The sequence below is a fragment of the Oncorhynchus kisutch genome, linkage group LG14 (genome assembly GCF_002021735.2).
Source record: "Oncorhynchus kisutch isolate 150728-3 linkage group LG14, Okis_V2, whole genome shotgun sequence".
NCBI lineage: Eukaryota > Metazoa > Chordata > Actinopteri > Salmoniformes > Salmonidae > Oncorhynchus > Oncorhynchus kisutch.
In genome coordinates, this window is record NC_034187.2 from 48490179 (window position 1) to 48515547 (window position 25369).

Sequence of the window (25369 nt, forward strand, 5' to 3'; positions counted from 1 at the left end):
CGGGTGGAAGCTGGCTAGTGATGGCTGTTTAACAGCCTGCTGTGTTTCAGTCTCCCGGTCCCAGCTTTGATGCACCTAGATGATAGTGGGGTGAATAGGCTGTGGTTCGCGTGGTTGATGTCCTTCTGTGATGGTTTTGCGACATTGGGTGCTGTAGGTTTCCTGGAGGTGAGGCATGTGCCCCTGGTGATGCGTTGGTTCAGATCGCACCACCCTCTCGAGAGTCCTGCAGTGTTAGGGGGTGCAGTTGCCGTGCAAGGTAGTGGTAGAGCCCGACAGGATGCTCTCAATTGTGCACCTATAAAAGTTTTTAGGGGTCAAGTCAAATTTTCAGCCTCTTCGTGTTGGCTGTTGCACTGCCTTCACCACATTGTCTGTGTGGGTGGACCATTTCATATCAGTGATGTGTACGCCGAGAAACTTGAAGGTTGGAAACAAGCTTCAACACCTGGGTGCGGCCTGTCACGAAGTCCCAGTTGCACACGGCCGGGTTCAGACCCAGGGCCCCGAGCCTAGTGATGATCTTGGAGGGTACTATGATGTTGAATGCTGAGCTATATTCAATGAACAGTATTCTTACATGGGTATTCCTCTTGTCCAGATTGGATCGAACAGTGCGATGGCGATTGCATCATCTGTGGCTCTTGGGGCAGTAAGCAAATTGAAGTGGGTCTAAGGTGTCATGTACGGTAGAGGTAGTATGATCCTTGAATAGCCTCTCAAAGCACTTCATGATGACAGAAGTGAGTGCTATGGGGCGATAGTAATTTTAGTTCCGTTACATTTGCTTTCTTTGGTACAGGAACAATGGTGGAAGTGGGAACAGCAGACTGGAATAGGGAGAGATTGATTATGAAACACTCCCAGCCAGCTGGTCTACGCATGCTCTGAGGATGAGGCTAGGAATGCCGTCTGGGCCGGCAGCCTTACGAGGGTTTACGCCCTTAAATGTCTTACTCATGTCAGCCACGGAGGAGAGCCCACAGTCCTTGGTAGTAGCGGTTATCAAAGCAGGCTGGTTTTTCATTTTGTAGTCTGTCTGTCGACCCTGCCACATACATCTCATGTCTGAGCTGTTGAATTGCGACTCCACTTTGTCTCTGTACTGATGTTTTGCATGTTTGATTCCCATATGGAGGGAATAATTACACAAGAATTCAGTTTTGCTACCATTTGGCCATGGTTTCTGTTTTGGGTAGGTTTTAATTCACACTGGGTACAACTTCTCCAATGCACTTCCTGATGAACGGTCACCGTATCAAAGTATTAAGTCAATGTTATTCTCGGAGGCTACCCAGAACATATCCCAGTCTGCGTGATCAAAACAATCTTGAAGCGTGGATTCCGATTGGTCAGATCAGAGTTGAATAGACTTTAGCATGGGTATTTCCTGTTTGATTTTCTGCCTATAGGAAGGGAGGAGCAAAATGGACTCGTGGTCAGATTTGCCGAAGGGAGGGACTTGTAGACATTTTGAAAAGTTGAGTAGCAGTGGTCCAATGTTTTTCTAGTGTGAGTACTACAGTCAATGTGTTAGAATTTTGGCATTCTTTTTCCTCAAATTTGCTTTGCTTCAATCCCTAGCTACAATAAATGCTGCCTCAGGATATGTGGTTTCCATTTTGCATGAAGTTGTTTGAGGGCCTTCATGGTATTGGCTTGAGGGGGAATATACACGGCTGTAACTATAACCGAAGCGAATTCTCTTGGGAGGTAATACGGTCGGCATGAGGTATTCTAGGTCTGGTGAACAAAATGATGTTATCACAATTCATGTGTTAACCTAGGATTCCATCTTTAACCCTTAGTTGTTTTTTTGACATGTTTATGCGCAACAGAGTTAAACAGGGAAATAAAACAATTATGGGCATGATCTGAGTCGATGCTAGCTGACAATCCCTCAGTCACTTAACCCCAGCTCAGACATAAAAAAAACTGCATAAAAAGTATCTTATGTGCAATGGGACAATGGTCACTAATCTCATTGGCAAATATCCAATTGTCTGTAAATTTGAGATTTTGTTAGAATAATATCTAAGAGGATTTTTCAGTGTTTAGGCGAGTTAGATTTAGGTCAGTACATATCTTTCAGCCCATCCGATACTAGCAATAACCAATCTAGATTTAAAATCACAATCAGTAATTCAGATTGAGCATAGTTATACAGCAGGTCAGACAATTTGCTAAGACCACATATGGATGCTGATAAATTCCCGATGGCGTCAGATGGGCATTTTTTTCTAAGTCTCGCACCCGCTCATTTTTCTCTACAATCAGAAAGCAAATTTGTTAGTCCGGACCTCTACAGTCCGTCTGTCTATACACTAAATAAAATGTAAAATGGTCTGTAAATGAATATAAAATATTGTGTGGAAGAATTTAACTACTCGCACCTTACACAAGTTGCTGGCTCTCCTAGGGCCCGCTCAGCAAGCTGGTGTGTGTGTGAAAGTAAGTATAAATGTCAAGAGAAGATTAACAGAAATCTAGGCCTAGTTTCTATTGGTATTTGTGCTCCACTAGTTACCCTTATCGGAATAGGTCACACACCTAACAGATACGAGAGTTTGTCTATTTGATTTTTCTGTTTTTTTAATATATATTTCAATCGCTCATCTTGCTCTCTTTCTCTTCTAGCTGTCAGAGACCAAGATCTTCACAGCCTCCAGTGTGGTCTCCATGCCACTCCCCCAGGAGAATGTCACCATCACTGCAGGACAGAGGTGGGTGGGCCTGATGCGTAATGCACACACCCACAGCCATTCACAGGAAATCAGTCGATTGAAATAAATGTGTTAGGCCCTAATCTCTGGATTTCACATGACTGGGAACACTGATATGCGTCTGTTAGTCACAGATGGCTTTAAAAAAATAAGTTTGGATCAGAAAAGTATCAGTCAGTATCTAGTGTGACCACCATTTGCTTCATGCAGTACGCCACATCTCCTTCGCAGAGTTGATCAGGCTGTTGAATGTTGTCCCACTCCTTTTCAATGGCTATGCGAGGTTGCTGGATATGGGCAGGAACTGGAACACGCTGTCATACATGTCGATCCAGAGCATCCCAAACATGCTCAATGGGTGATATGTATGAGTATGCAGGCCATGGAAGAACTGAGACAATGGGCCTCAGGAGCTTGTCACGGTATCTCTGCATTCAAATTACCGTAGATAAAATGCAGTTGTGTTCGTTGTTTGTGGCTTATGCCTGCCCATACCATAACCCCACTGCCACCATAGGGCACTCTGTTCACAACGTTGACATCAGCAAATCGCTCGCCCACACGACGCCGTACACGTGCTCTGCGGTTGTGAGGCCAGTGGGACATACTGCTAAATCTAAAACGATAAAGGAAGTTTATGGTAGAGAAATTAACATTCAATACTCTGGCAACAGCTCTGGGACAATCCTAGAGTCAGCATGCCAATTGCACACTCCCTCAATAGTTTAGACATCTGTAGCATTGTGACAAAACTGCACATTTTTAGTGGCCTTTTATTGTCCCCAGCACAAGTTGCACCTGTGTCGTAATTATGCCGTTTAATATATGCCACACCTGTCAGGTGGATGGAATATCTTGGCAAAGAAGTACTCACAAACAGGGTTGTAAACATATACATTTCAGGGATCTTTTATTTCACCTCATGAGACATGGGACCAACACTTTACGTGTTGCTTTTTATATTTTTGTTCAGTTTGTATTATAACGACAACTTAGACTGCCATAAATGCAATGACAGAAGTGTTTTTTTTTTTTTCACAATTTGAACAGCTCTGTCAAGACACCACCATGATGAAGCGTTAAACAGGTTTTAAATTGACTCGTGAATTGTATTGAATATAGCGACGTTCCCCTCTTAAATCTTAATGCAATCACGTAAAAAAAATTGGCAGATTATTATCAATGATGTAATGTAACAAGTTGTCCCGCGTAAGAAACCTTAGTTTATAGGAAGACCCATATACATGCAACCACTTTTCCACTCACTGAAAGCCATGTGTTGTGTATCCTGACTCATGTCCATGTAAAACACTTGTCTTCAACATCACCAAACTCTGCAGTCTAGTCAAATATCCAATGTTTTTTCACCTTTACAGAGTGTAGAACATTCAAATTTGTAATTCAAGCACTTATGGTGTTGACTACGATTTTCAGCTCTGTATTATGTTTCATCCACCCCAAAACGTACTATCACATTTCCAATCAATTAGCTAACGTGAGTCAGAACAACATCCATTTCTCAGACCCTGTGATAGGCTAGTGTCCTGTCTAGGTGTTGTACTTGTACATAAAGCTGCCTCACGCTACAGAAGCAGGAGATGGGCTCCTGCTCTATGGGCTGTTCTGGCTCGGACAAGGCTAATTACTAACTCTGACCTCTGTCCCCTGCAGGATTGACCTGGCAGTGCTGCTGGGGAAGACTTCCCCATCCTCTGAGGCCCCGGGCCCCATAGAGGCCAGCCAGCCCCCCTCCCTCCCTCAGTCACTTGTGTTCAGCAACTCCAAGCAGCCGCTGTCTCAAACCACCTCCAGCAGCACCTCCTACACCCAGCACAGCATGGTGAGCCCACAGGACACACAACTGCCTTCGCCCTATTCTACAGTTTTAGTGACTAAAGTATTGTACCAAAATGTTATGATACCAATTTTTTTAAATATATTTTTGTAGTTTCGTATGATACCACCAACATTTTCCAGCCCTACCAATCCAAAGAACACCTGTTTTAAAATGTTAATGAGGTCAGTTTTGTTTATAAATTTAGTTACATTTTAAGAAAAAGCCACGAGGTCTTGTATGCGCAGGTCCAGTAATATCCACTTCACTTACACGCATATGATATCACGTGTGGGAGCTGTAATCAGCCATCCAGCATCCTCTTCCAGCCATCACTCACCTGCTTCTCCCCGTCCTCTCTTCCTGCACATCTGTTCCTCAATCAGTTTTTCAACTCTAATTTAGCCGGGATGGTGAGCGGGGAAGCAGTCACTGAGTCTTCTGTTACATTTGTGTATTTGATACATTAGAGCAGCGTGCAGAGCGAGCAAAGTTAATGCTTTGTGTAATTTCTTCTCTGACATTACCAAGAGTACAGGCCAGTTTTAGTAGGCTTTGCAAGTACGCTGTCACGCGGCCTTGGCGTGCCAGGGAGGACAAAAGTGTGACAGGCATACTTGCAGCTTTACAGCAAAGATAACGGCTTGTCTCTAGCTCAAACTGTAAAAATAAAGGACCCTTATTATCAACACTTATTTATTTCGCACGCTTTTTATGTAACTTCAAAAACCATGTCGCAGGCTGTTTTTAAATAATCCTGTTTTTGGTAATTATTGGTTTGATCATGAAAGTTATGTTCCTAGCTAACCTGCAGTAGGTCTAAGCAGATTTGATTGGCTGAAGAAAGGAAAACTGTCTGCTTCACTAATTAGATGTGCTTCAAAGGTAGGATTCATATAGGCCTAATGTAAGCCTAAACTAGATTTTTTTTTTTCTGATACCTGTTTTTTAAAGTTGTGAACAGTGTGTGTGAGTGAGTCTGTGGGTTTGTTTACTGAAGAGTAAAGGTTTCATGCAGTGTTTTCCCCTTACTGCCACAATGACATGCAGATCATTATGCATGTATATCCCTTCCCCTCATTCCTCTAGCCATATCACAGGTAGGCATTTACAAATATGAGTAAAGCAGCATTTCTATGATGTATTCTATTATACAGTGTGAAGTTCAATTCTATGAGTAGACGTGTGAATATCAGTGACAAGTTTTTTGTGTAGCACATAACGTTTAGAAAACGGGGGAACGCGCAAACAGGATGCTAGGCCACTTCAAATCTCCACGTGCTATGGCAATACTACTCGGTATCACTTGGCCTGGTATGTGAAGTGTTTCATTTTTTTAGGCGGTAGATCAGCTTTACTATTGCAGATATATTGTGGTTTCCATCAATGTAATTGTCTGCATCATTTCCAGTTCTATCAAAAAAACGTCCTATCACTGCAAACTTAACGTGTTAATATTTGTATGAATATAACAAGACATAGTCACATGTCTGTGGAACTTGTTCAGTTTGTCTAACAGAAGTGGAATAATGTGTCCCTGAACAAAGGGGAGGGGGGGGGGGTCAAAATCAAAAGTAAGTCAGTATCTGGTGTGTCCACGAGCTGCATTTTAAGTACTGCAGTGCATCTCCACCTCATGGACTGTACCAGATTTGCCAGTTCTTGCTGTGAGATGTTACCCCACTCTTCCACCAAGGCACCTGCAAGTTCCCAGACATTTCTGGGTGGAATGGCCCTAGCCCTCACCCTCCAATCCAACAGGTCCCAGACATGCTCGATGTGATTGAGATCCGGGCTCTTCGCCCGCCATGGCAGAACACTGACATTCCTGTCTTGCAGGAAATCGCACACAGAACGAGCAGTATGGTGGCATTGTCATGCTGGAGGGTCATGTCAGAGTGAGCCTGCAGGAAGGGTACCACTTGAGGGAGGAGGTTGTCTTCCCTGTTATGCACAGTGTTGAGAATGCCTGCAATGACAAGCTCAGTCCGATGATACTGTGACACACTGCCCCAGGCCATGACGGACCCTCCACCTCCAAATTGATCCTGCTCCAGAGTACAGGCCTCGGTGTAACGCTCATTCCTTCGACGATAAACGCGAATCCAACCATCACCCCGGGTGAGACGGAACCGTGAATTGTCAGAGAAGACCACTTTTGCCAGTCCAGTCTGGTCCAGTGACGGTGGGTTTGTGCCCATAGGCAATGTTATTGCCGGTGATGTCTGGTGAGGACCTGCCTTACAACAGGCCTACAATCCTCAGTCCAGCGCCTCTCAGCTTATTGCGGACAGTCTGAGCACTGATGGAGGGATTGTGCATTCCTGGTGTAACTCGGGCTGTTAATGCCATCCTGTACCTGTCCCGCAGGTGTGATGTTCGGCTGTACAGATCCTGTGCAGGTGTTGCACGTGGTCTGCCTCTGCGAGGACGATCAGCTGTCTGTCCTGTCTCCCTGTAGCGCTGTCTTAGGCGTCTCACAGTACAGATTGCCATGGTCACATATGCAGTTCTCATGCCTCCTCGCAGCATGCCTTAAGCACGTTCACGCAGATGAGCATGGACCCTGGGCATCTTTCCTTTTGGTGTTTTTCCAGAGTCAGTAGAAAGGCCTCTTTGGTGACTGTAATTGCCTACCATCTGTAAGCTGTTATCTGTCTGTCGAGGAATCTTGTAGCATTGTCTTGGAGTTGGGTTCTCCATTTTTCGTCCCGGTTCCTTTCCGACATGTTTTGGCCTTGACTGTATTTGTAATAGTTATCAATTAACTTCTCTGGCCTTGTGTTTTTTGCTGTTATTATTCAGCTTGAATGTTATTGCCCACAATTAAATACATCGGTGTAGTGCTACTATTTAGTCCGTTTTAGAGATAATGAATATTGTGATTTTGCATAACTCATTTTACACCGCCATCTTCAGTCCATCACTGCCACAACCTTACGAATGTCTAATCAAATTTTATTTGTCACATTCACATGGTTAGCGGATGTTAATGCGAGTGTAGCGAAATGCTTGTGCTTCTGGTTCCGACAATGCAGTAATAACCAGCAAGTAATCTAACAATTCCAAAACTACTGTCTTATACACACAAGTGTAGGGGGATAAAGAATATGTACATAAAGATATATGAATGAGTGATGGTACAGAGCGGCATTGGCAAGATACAGTAGATGGTATTGAGTACAGTATATACATATGAGATGAGTATGTAAACCAAGTGGCATAGTTAAAGTGGCTAGTGATGCATGTATTACATAAAGATGCAGTAGATGATAGAGTACAGTATATACGTATACATATGAGATGAATAATGTAGGGTATGTAAACATTATATTAGGTAGCATTGTCAATTCCCATTATTAAAGTGCCTGGAGTTGCGTCAGTGTGATGGCAGCAGCCACTCGATGTTAGTGGTGGCTGTTTAACAGTCTGATGGCCTTGAGATAGAAGCTGTTTTTCAGTCTCTCGGTCCCAGCTTTGATGCACCTGTACTGACCTCGCCTTCTGGATGATAGCGGGGTGAACAGGCAGTGGCTCGGGTGGTTGTTGTCCTTGAGGATCTTTATGGCCTTCCTGTAACATCGGGTGGTGTAGGTGTCCTGGAGGGCAGGTAGTTTGCCCCCGGTGATGCGTTGTGCAGACCTCACTACCCTCTGGACAGCCTTACGGTTGTGGGCGGAGCAGTTGCCGTACCAGGCGGTGATACAGCCCACCAGGATGCTCTCGATTGTGATCTGTAGAAGTTTGAGTGCTTTTGGTGACAAGCCTCCTGAGGTTGAAGAGGCGCTGCTGCGCCTTCTTCACGATGCTGTCTGTGTGGGTGGACCAATTCAGTTTGTCTGTGATGTGTATGCCGAGGAACTTAAAACTTACTACCCTCTCCACTACTGTTCCATCGATGTGGATAGGGGGGTGTTCCCTCTGCTGTTTCCTGAAGTCCACAATCATCTCCTTAGTTTTGTTGACGTTGAGTGTGAGGTTATTTTCCTGACACCACACTCCGAGGGCCCTCACCTCCTCCCTGTAGGCAGTCTCGTCGTTGTTGGTAATCAAGCCTACCACTGTTGTCGTCCGCAAACTTGATGATTGAGTTGGAGGTGTGCGTGGCCACGCAGTCGTGGGTGAACAGGGAGTACAGGAGAGGGCTCAGAACGCACCCTTGTGGGGCCCCAGTGTTGAGGATCAGCGGGGTGGAGATGTTGTTGCCTACCCTCACCACCTGGGGACGGCCCGTCAGGAAGTCCAGTACCCAGTTGCACAGGGCGGGGTCGAGACCCAGGGTCTCGAGCTTGATGACGAGTTTGCAGGGTACTATGATGTTAAATGCCGAGTTGTAGTCGATGAACAGCATTCTCACAGGTGTCTCTCATTCTCTTGTCCAGATGGGTTAGGGCAGTGTGGTTGAGATTGCATCGTCTGTGGACCTATTTGGGCGGTAAGCAAATTGGAGTGGGTCTAGGGTGTCAGGTAGGGTGGAGGTGATATGGTCCTTGACTAGTCTCTCAAAGCACTTCATGATGACGGAAGTGAGTACTACGGGGCGGTAGTCGTTTAGCTCAGTTACCTTAGCTTTCTTGGGTACAGGAACAATGGTGGCCCTCTTGAAGCATGTGGGAACCGCAGACTGGGATAGGGATTGATTGAATATGTCCGTAAACACACCAGCCAGCTGGTCTGCGCATGCTCTGAGGGCGTGGCTGGGGATGCCGTCTGGGCCTGCAGCCCTGCGAGGGTTAACACGTTTAAATGTTTTACTCACCTCGGCTGCAGTGAAGGAGAGGCCGCATGTTTTTGTTGCAGGCCGTGTCAGTGGCACTTTGCATTTCCTCGTTAGTAAAATGTTGGTATCGTGACAACACTAGTTCTAGCAATAAACCAGTACAGCTGTTATATTCTGTTCGACGCTCATTCCTGAAACTTGCAGGATTTCAGTTCCTCTTTTGTTCCCATTGCAGGTGAACATGCTGCGTAAGGGCTTTGGGGAGGTGGGGGACCCTAAAGGAGGCAGCACAGGGACGACCAGCGGCTCCCAGTTCTTGGAGCAGTTTAAGACTGCACAAGCTTTGGCCCAGCTGGCTGCCCAGCAGTCCCAGACAGGACAGCCCAACCCCACCCCTTCTTCCTGGGACACCAACTCCGCAGAGCTGGGCCACTATGGTAAGAGGAGATATATATATATATATATATATATATATATATATATAGGGACAGTTGGACAGTTGGTATGGTTAAGTAAAGCAGGGGGTGTACATAGTGGCTAGACTAACTTGGGTTTACAGAGATTTTGAAAAATGCCTACATGACAAGTTATGAAGAGAAGACATCTTAAATGCCCTTATGCATGTTTCAGAATTGGATGTTTTATAGCGGTCAGGTGCAGCCCCTATATTCCTTTCTCCCATCCTATCTCCCCCCAGACATCAAGGCCCAGCCAGAGCCTCCGGTCCACAGCCCCTTCACCAAGCGCCATCCCTACCAGCCCACCACCTCCGTGTTGGACGCTTTCCTCCCCCCTTCCTCAGTTTCCTCCTCCCTGCCCTCACAGAGCAGCCCCTCGTCCCACATGGCGCCCCCTGTGTCTGTCCTCCCCAAGATGGTGGTGCCCCCCTTGGGGCACCAGGTGTCCCCTGACTCATCGGATGTTCAGGGTTCCAGCCCTCTGCCACTGCAGCAGCACAAGCTCAAGCAACAGAAGAAGAGGACCTCCATCACCACCAAGGTTAACAGCTCAACACTGATATAAGGACAATGTAAAATGGCTGGTCATGCTGCGCCTAATTTCTAATTATTTTCGATAGGTAAAAGTTGCTCACTCACAGCCAACAGTGTGCACACATTCACTTTACTGTTAGCCTAACCATTGTTTCCCTCCCTACCTCTGCTTACCTTTTCATAAATAATTACTTTGCTTTCCCAGATGTCAACCATATCTTTATTATATTTGATTCCAGATCCCAGCGATGGCGGTGGAGATGCCTGGCTCGGCAGACATCTCTGGGCTGAACCTGCAGTTTGGAGCACTGCAGTTTGGCTCTGAACCTGTGCTCCAGGAGTATGACAGCGCCAACACCACCACACCAGGAAGCCAGGTTCAAAACAGCCTCTACACAAGCCCCAGCTGGTGAGCACACCGGTCATACCAGACACTGCAAAATTGGTGTACGATATAAGTTGTATACCGCTATAACGCCACACACGCATGTGTGGGGCACCAGCGTCAAAGTGGGCCCACTTTGACCCCTTCTCTTTTCTCAAAGTAACCCATGGCTCTATCTAATCTCTCTGCTTCTTGTCCTCCAGTGAGGCGATTCCCTCCAACCCCAGTCAGATTGACATGTACGACCAGAGGGCTCCCCAGGCCCGGCGCTTCCCCACCCCTGTCTCCTCCCCGCAGAAAGAGGTGAGCTTCCATTCCTATTGCTCTACCTCCTTGAGATTAATTCCTCTATTCATATTGCTTTGATTCTTAGAGAAATACAAAATAAAGCAATTTCTCTGTTTTTCACTTTTCTTTGATTGGCTCCCTCTGTTATTGAATAGCATGTTGCTATGGAAACGACCTAAATTTGTGTACCGTAACAAGCCCACCTGAACTTGTTTTTTCAGAATGGATTCAATTCAATACAGACGCATTCTGTGGAAGGTGAGTGATGTTGGTAGCGGTGAGGGTTTGCAGTGAAGGAAGTCTAATATGTGGTGTTTATGGCCGGCGTGGAAACCGTGTGAGTCGTAATCCGCTAACATGCATTATAATGCATTTCCTGGATGTAGGTTAAGTACTCGGGAACCATGCCTGTTATTTTGTGGTCCTATTAGTATTTTACAGCTATTCGCCCAGTGTCCCTAAAAGTTAATACCGTTTAGAATGGCAATCTGCCCTATTAGACAGTGTGTTCTAGAGCTGTCGTCTATCTGGGTTGACACTAATCCCAGACTCTTTCTCTCCCTCTCTGTACTTTCTGTTTCTGTCCAGCTGCAGCAGGCTCTGCAGTGTCTGTGAAGTCGGCCTCTGATTCGGCCACGCCTGCGTCAGTCTCCATGGCTACATTGACAGACAGTGGCTCAGGGCCCGTGTCCTTGTTGACCACATCCAATCAGTTGTCGCACAGCGCTCTGGGGCACAATGAAGACCTGCCCCCGAATACCATGCCTCAGCACAGCAAGTAAGATGCCACTCTTGAAGGGCTTGAGTAATTTGAAGAGTTTGGATTGTAGGAGTGCCAGTGGATAATGGTTCTTTATTCAACTAAATTGATGGACGATCGTTTGTTCTTTCAGTTCCCTTTCTACACAGCAGAAAGGTCTCGCGCCATCCCAAGTCCGCACATCCAACACCAGTCTAATGGTGAGTGTGTGAGAGATTGCATTTCCTGTGATGGATGCATCAAATACTACTTAATCTAACCTAGTGGGTATTTAATCATGTTTATCATAACCATCTCCTCTTCTCTCCATTCATCCATCCTTATAGCACCAGAGCATAGAGGACTCTAGCTTGCACTCTTCCTCCTTCACTTCCTCTGTCTCGGCGGTCCCCTCTTCCTCTGTCCTCTCTTCCTCGTCGGTGGTTGCAGCAGCTCAGCAGGTCTCCATGGGGGCCCCTCAGCCCTCTTCAGTGAACACAGTGTCTCAGTCAGCCCCCTCGGGCTTGGCCCCTGTGAGCAACCTAGCGGCCATGGGCCTCCACACAGTAGCCTCCATGGGACCTCCAGCCGTTGCCTCCGCAGCCATGTCCACAGGAGCACCAGCCCAGGCTATCGCTTCCTCCACCTCCTCACGCAGCTCTGCAGTCTCCTCAGGTTAGACATGGATTGTTGGTAAAGGTTTGCGTCACAAATGGCACTGTTTCCTATATAGTGCACTACTTTTGACTGGAGCCCTATGGGCCCTGTTCTAAGGTAGTGCACTATATAGGGAATAGGTTGCCATTTGGGATGTAAATGGGGTCTGGTTTAGATTTGAGTTGTGATGTGATGAAGTGTGTTGTAAGTTTTTTTTCTTTCTAATACTATTTCCATCCTATTATTTCACATGTTTTTTGTCTTGTTTTTGCTGGTCTCTTTACAGGGAAAGCACCTCCTAACCTGCCCCCTGGAGTGCCCCCTCTGCTTCCCAACCCATACATTATGGCTCCCGGACTACTGCATGCTTACCCTGTAAGTACTCCTCACGGTCTCTGTCAACTAAACCTGCCTTTAGGTCATGGAAATCATGAGGTCTATCGACGTATGACTGACTGCTTATATCTGCGCATATCGTCATTCTATGTTCTGTTTTTTTACACTTTCTAAAAGTTCAGATTTAGTGCTTCATAATGGTATACTGCAATTGGAGGGAAATTCCCAAAGTAATTTTCCCCCCCTTTTTGTCTTGTTTCTCAGCCTCAGGTGTATGGCTATGATGACCTACAGATGCTCCAGACAAGAATACCATTGGTGAGTCTAAGCTATCTGGATATAACCCATCCATGCGTGGACTGGCCAAATATGACTTTGCTAGTAACTCTAGCAACCGCTGGTTATTTAAAGACGTGAACAACTGTTCTTGGAACTCATTTGTTTCCAGGAACTTTGCGATGTGATGCAATTGGATATATATATATATAGTCTCATAATCCTTTCGTACAAGTCAAAACTGAGCCTCTTCTGTCATCTCAGGATTACTACAGCATCCCATTTGCCACCCCCAGCACAGCACTGACTGGCAGAGATGGCAGCCTGAGCAACAACCCGTACTCTGGTAAAGCACCGTTCTAACCTCTGTCTCTGTCTGACTCTACTTTCCTATTCTACGGTCTATGTACAGAGTGCTAACACAGTGACGGGAGCGGTTTGGTGTTGGGAACAAACACGCATCAGTTGACCCTGACCTGTGTCTCATGTCTATGCAAGGGGAACAGTGGTGCTAGAACAGTGTGCAGCTGGCACCAGATAGTCTAACCTTAATCGCCGTGACTAACTGATCTCAATGACTCACCCGCCCATTGCTTGAACACAATGGAAGGTGTCACTTTTTCTCACTCATCTCTCCCTCATCCCCCTTTCACTCACTCCTTCCCCCCCCCGGGCAGGTGACTTATCAAAGTTTGGTCGAGGTGATGCGTCGTCCCCGGCGCCGGCCACCACTTTGGCCCAGCAGACGCAGCAGAACCAGAGCCAGACGCACCACACCACGCAACAGCCTTTCCTCAACCCAGCGCTGCCCCCAGGCTACAGCTACACCAGCCTGCCCTATTACACTGGCGTGCCAGGCCTGCCCAACACCTTCCAGTATGGCCCCGCTATGTTCCCGGTGAGGCTTCACATGATTTGTCTGGATGTAGTTTTGGATGTTTAAAAAAATATATATATTATGAAGTTTACAAGTCAACGAGAGCATGTTCTCCTGATACATGTACAAATGCATTTTGTAATATGAATTGTGAACTGTCCTAATTTATAATCGGGACACAAATGTACTGTAAACAGTTTCTCGCTTTTAATTGAGAGAATCCAGTATGCTGTAAAAGGAATTTTAAATGGCATGTTAGTGTTACGCCCCTGAAAAGGAAGACTTTATTTTTTTATTTTTTGACATATGTTAGTCAACAAATTATATTAGTTTCACCTCTAACCTGTGTTGGTTTCTAGGTGGCTCCTACCTCGTCGAAGCAGCACGGTGTGAACGTTGGAGTCAATGCCTCGGCAACTGCCTTCCAGCAGGCCAGCGGCTACGGTACCCATGGTTACAACACTGGTAAGATTCACCCTGTGTAACAGCATCTGTTCAGGGGTCATTCAGTACACTGTACATGCTGATATAAATGCTATCTACACTACATGCAACTAAAAGTCAGTTTAGTTGACAATGTGTGCTTTCACTTTTATATTTAGTAGGCCTCTCACATTCAAAGGTTTGTTGGATTTGATGCAACACTTGCCTGTGCCTAAGGCTGACATTGCCCACATTACCGGTCAACATCAAATGTTCTTCAACATGGCTAGTGGATGAAACGGCATGAACTCCAACCTTTCTAATCAAGCATGCATAGCCACAGCAGGGTTTCCGTTAGCCAGTAATAGCCGGCTTTAGGCTGTTAAAAAATATGGAAAAAAATTGCGCCGCCCATTTGTTTGGGAGAAGAAAAATCCCACTGTGAAGTAACGTGTTTTTTTAGCCTATTCATTGATGGAAATGTCAGTTGATGGAAATTTGACCGGTCATGCTTTTTGGTCTGTTAATTTGCATAAGTATGTGGAATTGGCATGTCAGTGTATATTCATTATGTATCACATGCATACAGAGCCTTTGGGTGTAAAATCTGTCAGGCAGCTCTTTTATAAGCCCACTCATTGCGCAACAATTCTAAATGCAATCGTGTGTTAAAAATAGTTTTTGGCCCACGATTTAAGAGCTATTTTTATTTCTCAACTGGCAATTGAAACACGCTTTTCATTCACCATTCAAATGCATAGGCAACCACTTAGCATTGAGCTGGAGGCCGTATGCATTTTGAAAACATAGCTACTTAATTGTTTGAAATGTGAACATTTTGCTGCAAATTGAGGTATGTTTTACCTCCAAAGTAGCAAAGCCAAAATCAAACCATATCTGTAGAGGCAATTTATTTCAATACTTCCATATGCCATTGAAACCAGTAGCCTATTTCTCTCATGTTCTACTGGTTTTCAACTATCTTTCATTGTCTGGTAACCAAATGCACATTTGTACGTTGCCTACTGCCATGTGCGCATTGCTGCTCTAATAATGTTAAGAAATAGTTTATCAACATTTTAAGCTAATAGTTCTGACCTGTTGCATCAGATTCATTGCTTTAAAGAACATCTAATGTGCCTTAGCCTACTGGTTGTACGAATTGTCCCAGGGTCTGTCTGGGCTATTTCTTTCTAGACAAGCTGACCAATAGAATAAGTACACGTTACTACTATGGGGGATAGTAGTTAGACATATGCTCATAAGCGGCACGTCCATATACCTAAAGGAAAAGTCAACTTAATTGAGAGAACAACACCTTAATGGCACCAGTGGAGAGCATTCTTGTTCAACTAAATGTTTTTTTTTGGGGGGGGGGGGGGAAACAATCATTTCCTCGAGTTCAGATGGATGTCATATTCTATTCTATTTCTCTTCTCCTTGTAGGCCAATTATATGGTCAAAGTTGTGCTAATTATGTTTTCCAGTGTTAGCAGAGTAGGCTATCCTTTAATTTGTCATATTAAAAAATATTTTGAATGTCTCAAAGTGTAGGAGAATTGCATGAAATGTTTTTCCTGTGCAAAGAAAGGAACATATCTGCTATAGCACATGCTCAGCCATGCATTCATTGAGCAGTCTTTTTTTTGAGAACAGTGAGTTATATTATTAGCCGAAATAATGACTGTCCAATCTACTCATCACATTACAAATAGTAGGCCATCTTACATAAGTCTGTAAATACGATGACGCATGGAATGCTTTATTAAAGGTGTATTTTTATGGTGAAAATTTGCTTCCCCAAACTTGGAACTCACACGCACCTATGCATAGGCTAGTGATTTTGCTGTTTGTTGGCTGAGGAAAAGTAAACGTGGACAGTTGTTCTAACATGTTCAAAGTGCGCGGTAAGGACACGCGTCATTGCGTCTTTGACTTGAATATTATGTTGAGATTATTTGGCATAATCTTGTCATTTTGAGCACTTTAAAAATATATATGTATGTATATAATACAGTGCCTTGCGAAAGTATTCGGCCCCCTTGAACTTTGCGACCTTTTGCCACATTTCAGGCTTCAAACATAAAGATATAAAACTGTATTTTTTTGTGAAGAATCAACAACAAGTGGGACACAATCATGAAGTGGAACGACTTTTATTGGATAATTCAAACTTTTTTAACAAATCAAAAACTGAGAAATTGGGCGTGCAAAATTATTCAGCCCCTTTACTTTCAGTGCAGCAAACTCTCTCCAGAAGTTCAGTGAGGATCTCTGAATGATCCAATGTTGACCTAAATGACTAATGATGATAAATACAATCCACCTGTGTGTAATAAAGTCTCCGTATAAATGCACCTGCACTGTGAGTCTCAGAGGTCTGTTAAAAGCGCAGAGAGCATCATGAAGAACAAGGAACACACCAGGCAGGTCCGAGATACTGTTGGGAAGAAGTTTAAAGCCGGATTTGGATACAAAAAGATTTCCCAAGCTTAAAAACATCCCAAGGAGCACTGTGCAAGTGATAATATTGAAATGGAAGGAGTATCAGACACTGCAAATCTACCAAGACCTGGCCGTCCCTCTAAACTTTCAGCTCATACAAGGAGAAGACTGATCAGAGATGCAGCCAAGAGGCCCATGATCACTCTGGATGAACTGCAGAGATCTACAGCTGAGGTGGGAGACTCTGTCCATAGGACAACAATCAGTCGTATATTGCACAAATCTGGCCTTTATGGAAGAGTGGCAAGAAAGCCATTTCTTAAAGATATCCATAAAAAGTGTCGTTTAAAGTTTGCCACAAGCCACCTGGGAGACACACCAAACATGTGGAAGAAGGTGCTCTGGTCAGATGAAACCAAAATTGAACTTTTTGGCGTAAAAGCAACACAGCTCACACCCTCCCCACTGTCAAACATGGTGGTGGCAGCATCATGGTTTGGGCCTGCTTTTCTTCAGCAGGGACCGGGAAGATGGTTAAAATTGCTGGGAAGATGGATGGAGCCAAATACAGGACCATTCTGGAAGAAAACCTGATGGAGTCTGCAAAAGACCTGAGACTGGGACGGAGATTTGTCTTCCAACAAGACTGATCCAAAACATAAAGCAAAATCTACAATGGAATGGTTCAAAAATAAACATATCCAGGTGTTAGAATGGCCAAGTCAAAGTCCAGACCTGAATCCAATGGAGAATCTGTGGAAAGAACTGAAAACTGCTGTTCACAAATGCTCTCCATCCAACCTCACTGAGCTCGAGCTGTTTTGCAAGGAGGAATGGGAAAAAATGTCAGTCTCTCGATGTGCAAAACTGATAGAGACATACCCCAAGCGACTTACAGCTGTAATCGCAGCATAAGGTGGCGCTACAAAGTATTAACTTAAGGGGGTTGAATAATTTTGCATGCCCAATTTTTCAGTTTTTGATTTGTTAAAAAAGTTTGAAATATCCAAAAAATGTCGTTCCACTTCATGATTGTGTCCCACTTGTTGTTGATTCTTCACAAAAAAATAGTTTTATATCTTTGTTTGAAGCCTGAAATGTGGCAAAAGGTCGCAAAGTTCAAGGGGGCCGAATACTTTCGCAATGCACTGTATATGTAGATATGTATATATAATTACAAAAAAAACACAAGGAAGGGGTAACATTAAGGTATTAGAACATGAAGGACAAACAATACAGCATCAAAACACTATCAAACATGCATCAATCTTTCCGCAACAAAATATACACTGCTCAAAAAAATAAAGGGAACACTTAAACAACACAATGTAACTCCAGGTCAATCAAACTGTCCACTTAGGAAGCAACACTGATTTGACAATAAATTTCACATGCTGTTGTGCAAATGGAATAGACAACAGGTGGAAATTATAGGTGACTAGCAAGACACCCCCAATAAAGGAGTGGTTCTGCAGGTGGTGACCAGACCACTTCTCAGTTCCTATGCTTCCTGGCTGATGTTTTGGTCACTTTTGAATGCTGGCGGTGCTTTTACTCTAGTGGTAGCATGAGACGGAGTCTACAACCCACACAAGTGGCTCAGGTAGTGCAGCTCATCCAGGATGGCACATCAATGCGAGCTGTGGCAAGAAGCTTTGCTGTGTCTGTCAGCGTAGTGTCCAGAGCATGGAGGCGCTACCAGGAGACAGGCCAGTACATCAGGAGACGTGGAGGAGGCCGTAGGAGGGCAACATCCCAGCAGCAGGACCGCTACCTCCGCCTTTGTGCAAGGAGGAGCACTGCCAGAGCCCTGCAAAATGACCTCCAGCAGGCCACAAATGTGCATGTGTCTGCTCAAATGGTCAGAAAGACTCCATCAGGGCCCGACGTCCACAGGTGGGGGTTGTGCTTACAGCCCAACTCCATGCAGGACGTTTGGCATTTGCCAGAGAACACCAAGATTGGCAAATTCGCCACTGGCGCCCTGTGCTCTTCACAAATGAAAGCAGGTTCACACTGAGCACATGTGACAGACGTGACACAGTCTGGAGACGCCGTGGAGACGTTGCCTGACTGCCATTAGGTACCGAGATGAGATCCTCAGACCCCTTGTGAGACCATATGCTGGTGCGGTTGGCCCTGGGTTCCTCCTAATGCTAGACCTCATGTGGCTGGAGTGTGTCAGCAGTTCCTGCAAGAGGAAGGCATTGATACTATGGACTGGCCCGCCAATTCCCCAGACCTGAATCCAATTGAGCACATCTGGGACATCATGTCTCGCTCCATCCACCAACGCCACGTTGCACCACAGACTGTCCAGGAGCTGGCGGATGCTTTAGTCCAGGTCTGGGAGGAGATCCCTCAGGAGACCATCCGCCACCTCATCAGGAGCATGCCCAGGCGTTGTAGGGAGGTCATACAGGCACGTGGAGGCCACACACACTACTGAGCCTCATTTTGACTTGTTTTAAGGACATTACATCAAAGTTGAATCAGCCTGTAGTGTGGTTTTCCACTTTAATTTTGATTGTGACTCCAAATCCAGACCTCCATGGGTTGATAAATTTGATTTTTGTGTGATTTTGTTGTCAGCACATTCAACTATGTAAAGAAAAAAGTATTTAATAAGAATATTTTGTTCATTCAGATCTAGGATGTGTTATTTTAGTGTTCCCTATTTTTTTGAGCAGTGTATGTCATAGTTTCCTTTTTCATGATCACAACCTTGTGAAACTCGAAACCTCCAAGAACCCCCCCCCCCCCCCCCACTGTTGGTGGATGCCTAATCAGGTTATGCACCCAATGCATACGTGGCCATCTGAATTTCTCAAATGTCTGGTAAATTTCAAATGCTCCTGGTCAAATGTCCGGCACCACATTTTCATAACGGAAACCCTGAGCCACAGTCACTGTTGTTGACCAGCTGGTATGGAGTTGTTTCTGTTACTTGGAGACAAACCGCCTGCTGCCACCGTTACCATCAAACCATTCGACCGACACCAACCCTGAGTGCTGTCTGGTATGGGCCAGCTATAGTGATCTGGGACCAATACTGATTATTAGTTGAATGCTCTTTGTGGTTTGTCTTTTTTTTGCAGGGTGTGCGTTTTGTAAGACTTCAAAAGTTTCTAACACTTTTCTGAAATTGGAGTTGTATGATTCTGAAACTTACATTATTATTTTGAATGGGGAAGGATATATAGTTTACCCTTGTACTTTTTTTCCCTGTACGTTCATTTGTTCTATTTTAGTAGTTTTGGAGTTGAAAAGTGGACTGTATCGATGGCCCTTCTACTACATATATTTCGTGGGAGTAGGGTGGTGGGTGTTCTGTTGCTTTTGCCTGTCATTGCTTGCTTCTGCTCATTCAAAAAACTGGAGTTGGTCTTCCGGCTACACCCTCCACCTTCCACCCCCTCCCACATGGAGGTCATCTTAAAACTTCACCTCTCTCCACCTCTATCCTTCCATCATCCTATCTCTCTCCCTCTATCCGCTTGGTCACACAGCACCTTCTGCTATCTGCACCACCTTCTGCTTCCTGCCTCCACCCCGCCCCGCCTGACACTCCCTAACCCTGCCTGGTGTGTCTAATGCTGTGGGCTGCGTCTGACTGTTTCAGGCTATGAGGATATGGGCCAGGCTTCAGGGAGTGGGGATTTCTGTAAGGGTGGATACGGCACTGCCGTGGCCGCCGCCGCTTCTGCACAAAACAAGCAAGCCAGCTCTGTCAGCGGGCCTGGAGTCGGTGAGTGCCGCCACACGCCAACCCTCACTTCCTCGCGCCGTCATCACCTCATCCTCTCACTCATCGCTGCTTACCGTCTGCACCACACAAATGCCCGTTATGCAGTCAACCGCCACCCTCTGCCTCCATGCCCCAATACTACCACTTAACAGTTGAGTAGCCCTGGTCCATGCACACTCTGCTGCCAGCTTTCCACCAACGTGTGCTTGCTTAAATGTATGTGTCAGCAGTACCTCTCTGCCTGTTGTCCTGTGTGGTTGACACAGGATACACACACCAAGGGTGGTGAACGAGTGACAAAATGGAGGCCCTGCCTGTTGAACTGCCATGCTCTCAAATGGGGACAGGAGACTGGGGTGTGATGGTATCATGTTTACAAAGTGATACTCTCCCTCAAACTCTATATTTTGTCTCAACTATTAAAAGGGATTGTGTTTTTTTTATGTAGTTAAAGTGAATTTCCTGAGTTTTGATGCTAGGTAACGGTAAACTGGAGTCGTCGTTTGAGTGACCGCCTGAGGTTAGAATCTCTGGTTTTAGTCTGTTTACTCTTTACTCTGTGCCGCACATTTGTTGACCCTGTCCTTCGTCTCCAATGGCGATACCGGGGGACTAACCTAACACAGCAGACGTAAAAGAAACGCCTGAGCAGGTTGGAAGAAACTGGAAGCATCGGGGGTTTCAGGCTTTGCCTCTTCTCTGGCTTTTCCCTTGAAATGGATGCTTCTGACCTCCGAGTGCAGTGGGACAGTGGTCTGCCAGAACAATACGTAGCTGCCACCAGATAGTCAGACCCTCATCGCCATGCCCGACTGGAACTGATACATTGCCACATCTTTCTTTGCATCTTTTTTTATTTATTTTTAACTCTCATTCTTTCATTCTCCTGCTGCCTTTTTTTCACTCTCCTTCTCTTACATTGAATCATCTGATACTGTGTATTAGCATCTAGTGACCATCTTAAGTCCTGTATTGCTCCTATACAGCCTTGTACTGAGTTTTGATCCAAGGTGTATAGATAGAGATGGGTTACCTGGCAACGTCACAAAATCAATGCGCATGCTTCAATGGGGCAGTCTGAGTTGTAGGAGGAAATCAAACCATGTACTAGGAGTCCTATAGGATCGATAATGGTGTAGGAGCAAATCATGTACAAGCCTTAATGTTTCTGTGTGGAGTTTCTCACCCTGCACCTAATTAGAATGTGATGCATGTTTGACAAATTATTTGAAACTGCTGCCTTAATCCTGGACCACTCTGTGGATCTGACTCCCAGGGGTTTTCTTGCCTCTCCTGCAGGGGTTGTAACCTGGTGAACATGATGAAGTAAATGTGTCCAAACCCCTTTGTTTCCTGTGCAGGAGTCTCGGTGACATCAAGCAACACCGGGGTCCCAGACATTTCAGGGTCTGTTTACACAAAGACACAGCAGGTGAGAATAATGCTATAAACACTAGAATAAAATATTATGTTCTGAAACATACGGAAAGGTTATGAAAACCAGTGTCTGTATGCAGGAAAACAAGTGTAAAATCTGCAGACTAGAAAAGACGGGCGTCCGACTTTGTTGTGTTGGTCCCTTCAGCAGCAGTCTTATGAGAAGCAGCAGGGTTTCCACGCTGGTACACCGGCAGCTTCCTTCAGCCTGCCCTCGGCCCTGGGCGGCGGGGGTCCCATCAATCCCCCAGCTGCGGCTGGTTATGCTCCAGCCCCCTTCATGCACATCCTGGCACCGCACCAGCAGCCCCACTCGCAGATCCTGCACCACCATCTGCAGCAGGACGGACAGGTACTGTGTGTGTGTGACGGCGTGTGTGTCACACTATCTTGGGAGAGAAATAGTTTGCACAGAATACCTTGCCTATGGCCTCTTCCTATCTTCTCTCCTTCTAACAGAGCGGTGGCACTGGACAGCGCAGCCAGAATGCTTCGCTTCAACAGAAGACCCAGATCAACAAGTCTGCATACAACAGCTACAACTGGGGGGCCAACTAACATCCGCCCTTCATCATGCCCCCTGTCCCGAAGTCTGACAAAGGGGGACATCCTTCCCCACAAATGGTCTCCATATAACCCCCTCTCTCCTACAGTGATCCCATTCTCTTGGCTCAGCACTGAGGGAAAGCACTAGTGTGGCGAGGAGAGCATGGGGGCAGTCTTAAAAAGAGAGTGGGGTGGAGTTAAATGGTTATAGTAACAGTTTGTTAAGAGCTGATTATTGAGTGTTTGGAATTTTGTATCGTGTTCAACCCCCCCCTCCTTTTCACTCTGTTGTATGTAACATAGAACTGTTTTCTAAAAGAAATAATGTTTTTGTTTTTACTGATGGGAGGAGCAAAGAAAAATCTGAAGGTGGGGGACAGGCTGGCTTTCTATTTCTCCCCTCACCCCCTTATACTTGGTCAAAATGTACTGTTCCCACCCTAAACCCAAACGCAGATGAACTTCTCCTTGGTTTCCCATTTGGTTTTTACAACATTTTAGTTTCACTAATGGTTTCTCTAAATTGACAGGAGTTGTGAAGTTTATTTTTTACCATAGATATATATATATATATATATATCAGTCTAGATATAGATATCTATATTGTGTGTGTACACTGGTGGTCCCTCAAACTGATACCAATTGATTTCCCATTTTATGTTGCAAATTAGCTTTACCCATGATTTAATTTAATTTTAACATTTTGTAGATTCTGCAGTACAAAATTGATGTACGGGAGGCCAGGGCACACCCTTACCTATGTGTTTGAGTTACTTTTCTAATCCCCTACATGCTCACTCCACCTGTCCCCCCCAATATATTATTAGGAAACCTGCAGCAATGATTACTGATGGACAAAATGTTACTTTTTTTGTCAGTGATTTTCTTTTTGTACTGTGTTTTTTAAATGGATGGATGAGTGTGTGTGTGTGTGTGTGTGTGTGTGTACCTATACACTACATGGCCAAAAGTATGTGGACACCTATTCATATTAGTCTATTTAGCTATTTCTGGTGTATAAAATTGAGCACACAGCCATCACTCCATGAACAACCATTGACCGTAGAATGGCCTGTACAGAAGAGCTCATTGACTTTCAAAGTGGCACCGTCGTAGGATGTCACCTTTCCAACAAGTCAATTCATAACATTTCTGCCCAGATAGCGCAGCCCCAGTCAACTGTAAGTGCTGTTATTGTGACGTGGAAATGTTTAGGAGCAACGACGGCTCAGCCGCAAAGTAGGAGGCCTCACGGGACGGGACCACCGAGTGCTGTAGCACGTAAAAGTCGTCTGTCCTCAGTTCCCACACTCACTACGGAGTTCCAAACTGCCCTTGGAAGCAACGTCAGCAGAACTGTTTGTCGGTGCATCATGAAATGGGTTTCCATGTTCGAGCAGCCGCACACAAGCCTAAGATCACCATGCGCAATGCCAAGTGTCGGCTGGAGTGGTGCTAAGCTCACCACCATTGGACTCCGGAGCAGTGGAAACGTGTTCTCTGGAGTGATGAATTACACTTTGCTCTCTGGCGGTCTGACGGACGAATCTAAGATTGGCGGCTGCCAGGCGAATGCTACCTGCCCAAATGCATAGTGCCATTTACAAAGTTTGGCGGAGAAATAATGGTCTGGGGCTGTTTTTCATGGTTCGGGCCCCTTAATTCCAGTGAAGGGAAATGTTAACGCTACAGCATACAACGACATTCTAGATGTTTCTGTGCTTCCAACTTTGTGGCAACAGTTTGGGGAAGGCCCTTTCCTGTTTCAGCATGACAATGCCCCTGTACACAAAGCGAGGTCCATACAGAAATGAATGGTTTGTTGAGATCGGTGTGGTAGAACTTAACTGGCCTGCACAGAGACCTGACCTCAACCCCATCGAACACCTTTAGGATGAATTGGAATACCGACTGCGAGCCAGGCCTAATTGCCCAACATCAATGCCCGACCTCACTAATGCTCTTGTGGCTGAATGGAAGTAAGTCTCCTCAGCAATGTTCTAGAATGTAGTGGACAACCTTCCCAGAAGAGTGAAGGCTGTTGTAGCAGCAAAGGTGCGACCAACTCCATATGAATGCCCATGATTTTGGAATGAGATGTTCGAGCAGGTGTCCACACATACTTTTGGCCATGTAGTGTATATCACACACACACACACACACACACACACAAGTACTGTAGTCCTTGTTTGTTCAATGGCTTTCCCCCTTCTCAAATCAGACTTATTAGCTTTTTTGTTTCATGTTTTTTATTTTGTAAAAAATATATAAATATTAATTAAATAAACAGGAAAAATGCATTTTCATCATTTTGGCTTGTATCGTGTGGCTTGTAAATACAGTAGTGTCTTTCAATTTAGTCAACTGAACACAGCCTTGGTCTTGGGGCTGTCATTCTGCAAGTTTCCCTTTTTAACTAATTTATTTTTAGTATAATTTGGTTGAATACAGTACTTAGTTCAAAAGACATGAATTGAAGGGAACCCTCAAGTACAGCCTTATATTAACAGGATTGGACGTCTCTGCTCTGTAGTCATCCAAGGGGGTGTGCAGGGCTGGGTTGTTACAGCAGTATCAAATAAAACATTTCTCTGTAGAACTCTGCATGGTGCATACTTGGTGCTACGGCTGTTATGGTGACCTTATTACCGCCACACCGGCGGTCACGAATCATGACTGTTGTCAAATTCCACGTGACATTTGAGTCACGATAATTTGACTTCTCCAAGCTCGGATGCTGCTGATGGTCATTAGTAGCCTACCACACTTGCTATTTGTCTGGTACTCAGCACTGTTGTCTCTAATCCCTCTAACAGCAATGCAAATGTAATCGAAACATGAGAGCGAGCTCATGTTGAGAAACATTTTTATAGGCTATGCAATTGATTGAGAACCGTGATGGCCTCTTAAGAGGATTGCATCAGCTTTGTAGGCTTTCCTACT

The 25369-nt window shown here is 45.2% G+C and overlaps 1 protein-coding gene across 13 annotated transcripts in view; it reads left to right on the plus strand.

The window, feature by feature from the left end:
* The window catches only part of LOC109903788 (ubiquitin-associated protein 2-like), a 52831-nt gene extending 27806 nt beyond the window's left edge, over nucleotides 1-25025 (plus strand). For 3 of the 13 annotated variants that reach the window (XM_020500732.2, XM_020500731.2, XM_020500735.2), the window contains 19 exons: nucleotides 2638-2723; nucleotides 4395-4563; nucleotides 9513-9714; nucleotides 9975-10276; nucleotides 10509-10678; nucleotides 10858-10957; nucleotides 11164-11200; nucleotides 11531-11720; nucleotides 11836-11902; nucleotides 12029-12356; nucleotides 12613-12713; nucleotides 12939-12992; nucleotides 13215-13296; nucleotides 13628-13848; nucleotides 14187-14292; nucleotides 20318-20443; nucleotides 21805-21875; nucleotides 22029-22232; nucleotides 22340-25025. In XM_020500732.2, the coding sequence (XP_020356321.2) occupies nucleotides 2638-2723; nucleotides 4395-4563; nucleotides 9513-9714; nucleotides 9975-10276; nucleotides 10509-10678; nucleotides 10858-10957; nucleotides 11164-11200; nucleotides 11531-11720; nucleotides 11836-11902; nucleotides 12029-12356; nucleotides 12613-12713; nucleotides 12939-12992; nucleotides 13215-13296; nucleotides 13628-13848; nucleotides 14187-14292; nucleotides 20318-20443; nucleotides 21805-21875; nucleotides 22029-22232; nucleotides 22340-22438 (2715 nt within the window). In that variant the 3' untranslated portion in view covers nucleotides 22439-25025. The remainder of the gene's footprint in view (nucleotides 1-2637; nucleotides 2724-4394; nucleotides 4564-9512; nucleotides 9715-9974; nucleotides 10277-10508; nucleotides 10679-10857; nucleotides 10958-11163; nucleotides 11201-11530; nucleotides 11721-11835; nucleotides 11903-12028; nucleotides 12357-12612; nucleotides 12714-12938; nucleotides 12993-13214; nucleotides 13297-13627; nucleotides 13849-14186; nucleotides 14293-20317; nucleotides 20444-21804; nucleotides 21876-22028; nucleotides 22233-22339) is intronic. The other 10 variants (XM_031788471.1, XM_020500734.2, XM_020500740.2 and 7 more) reach the window with 8 other exon arrangements.
* Nucleotides 25026-25369: the final 344 nt, after the last annotated feature.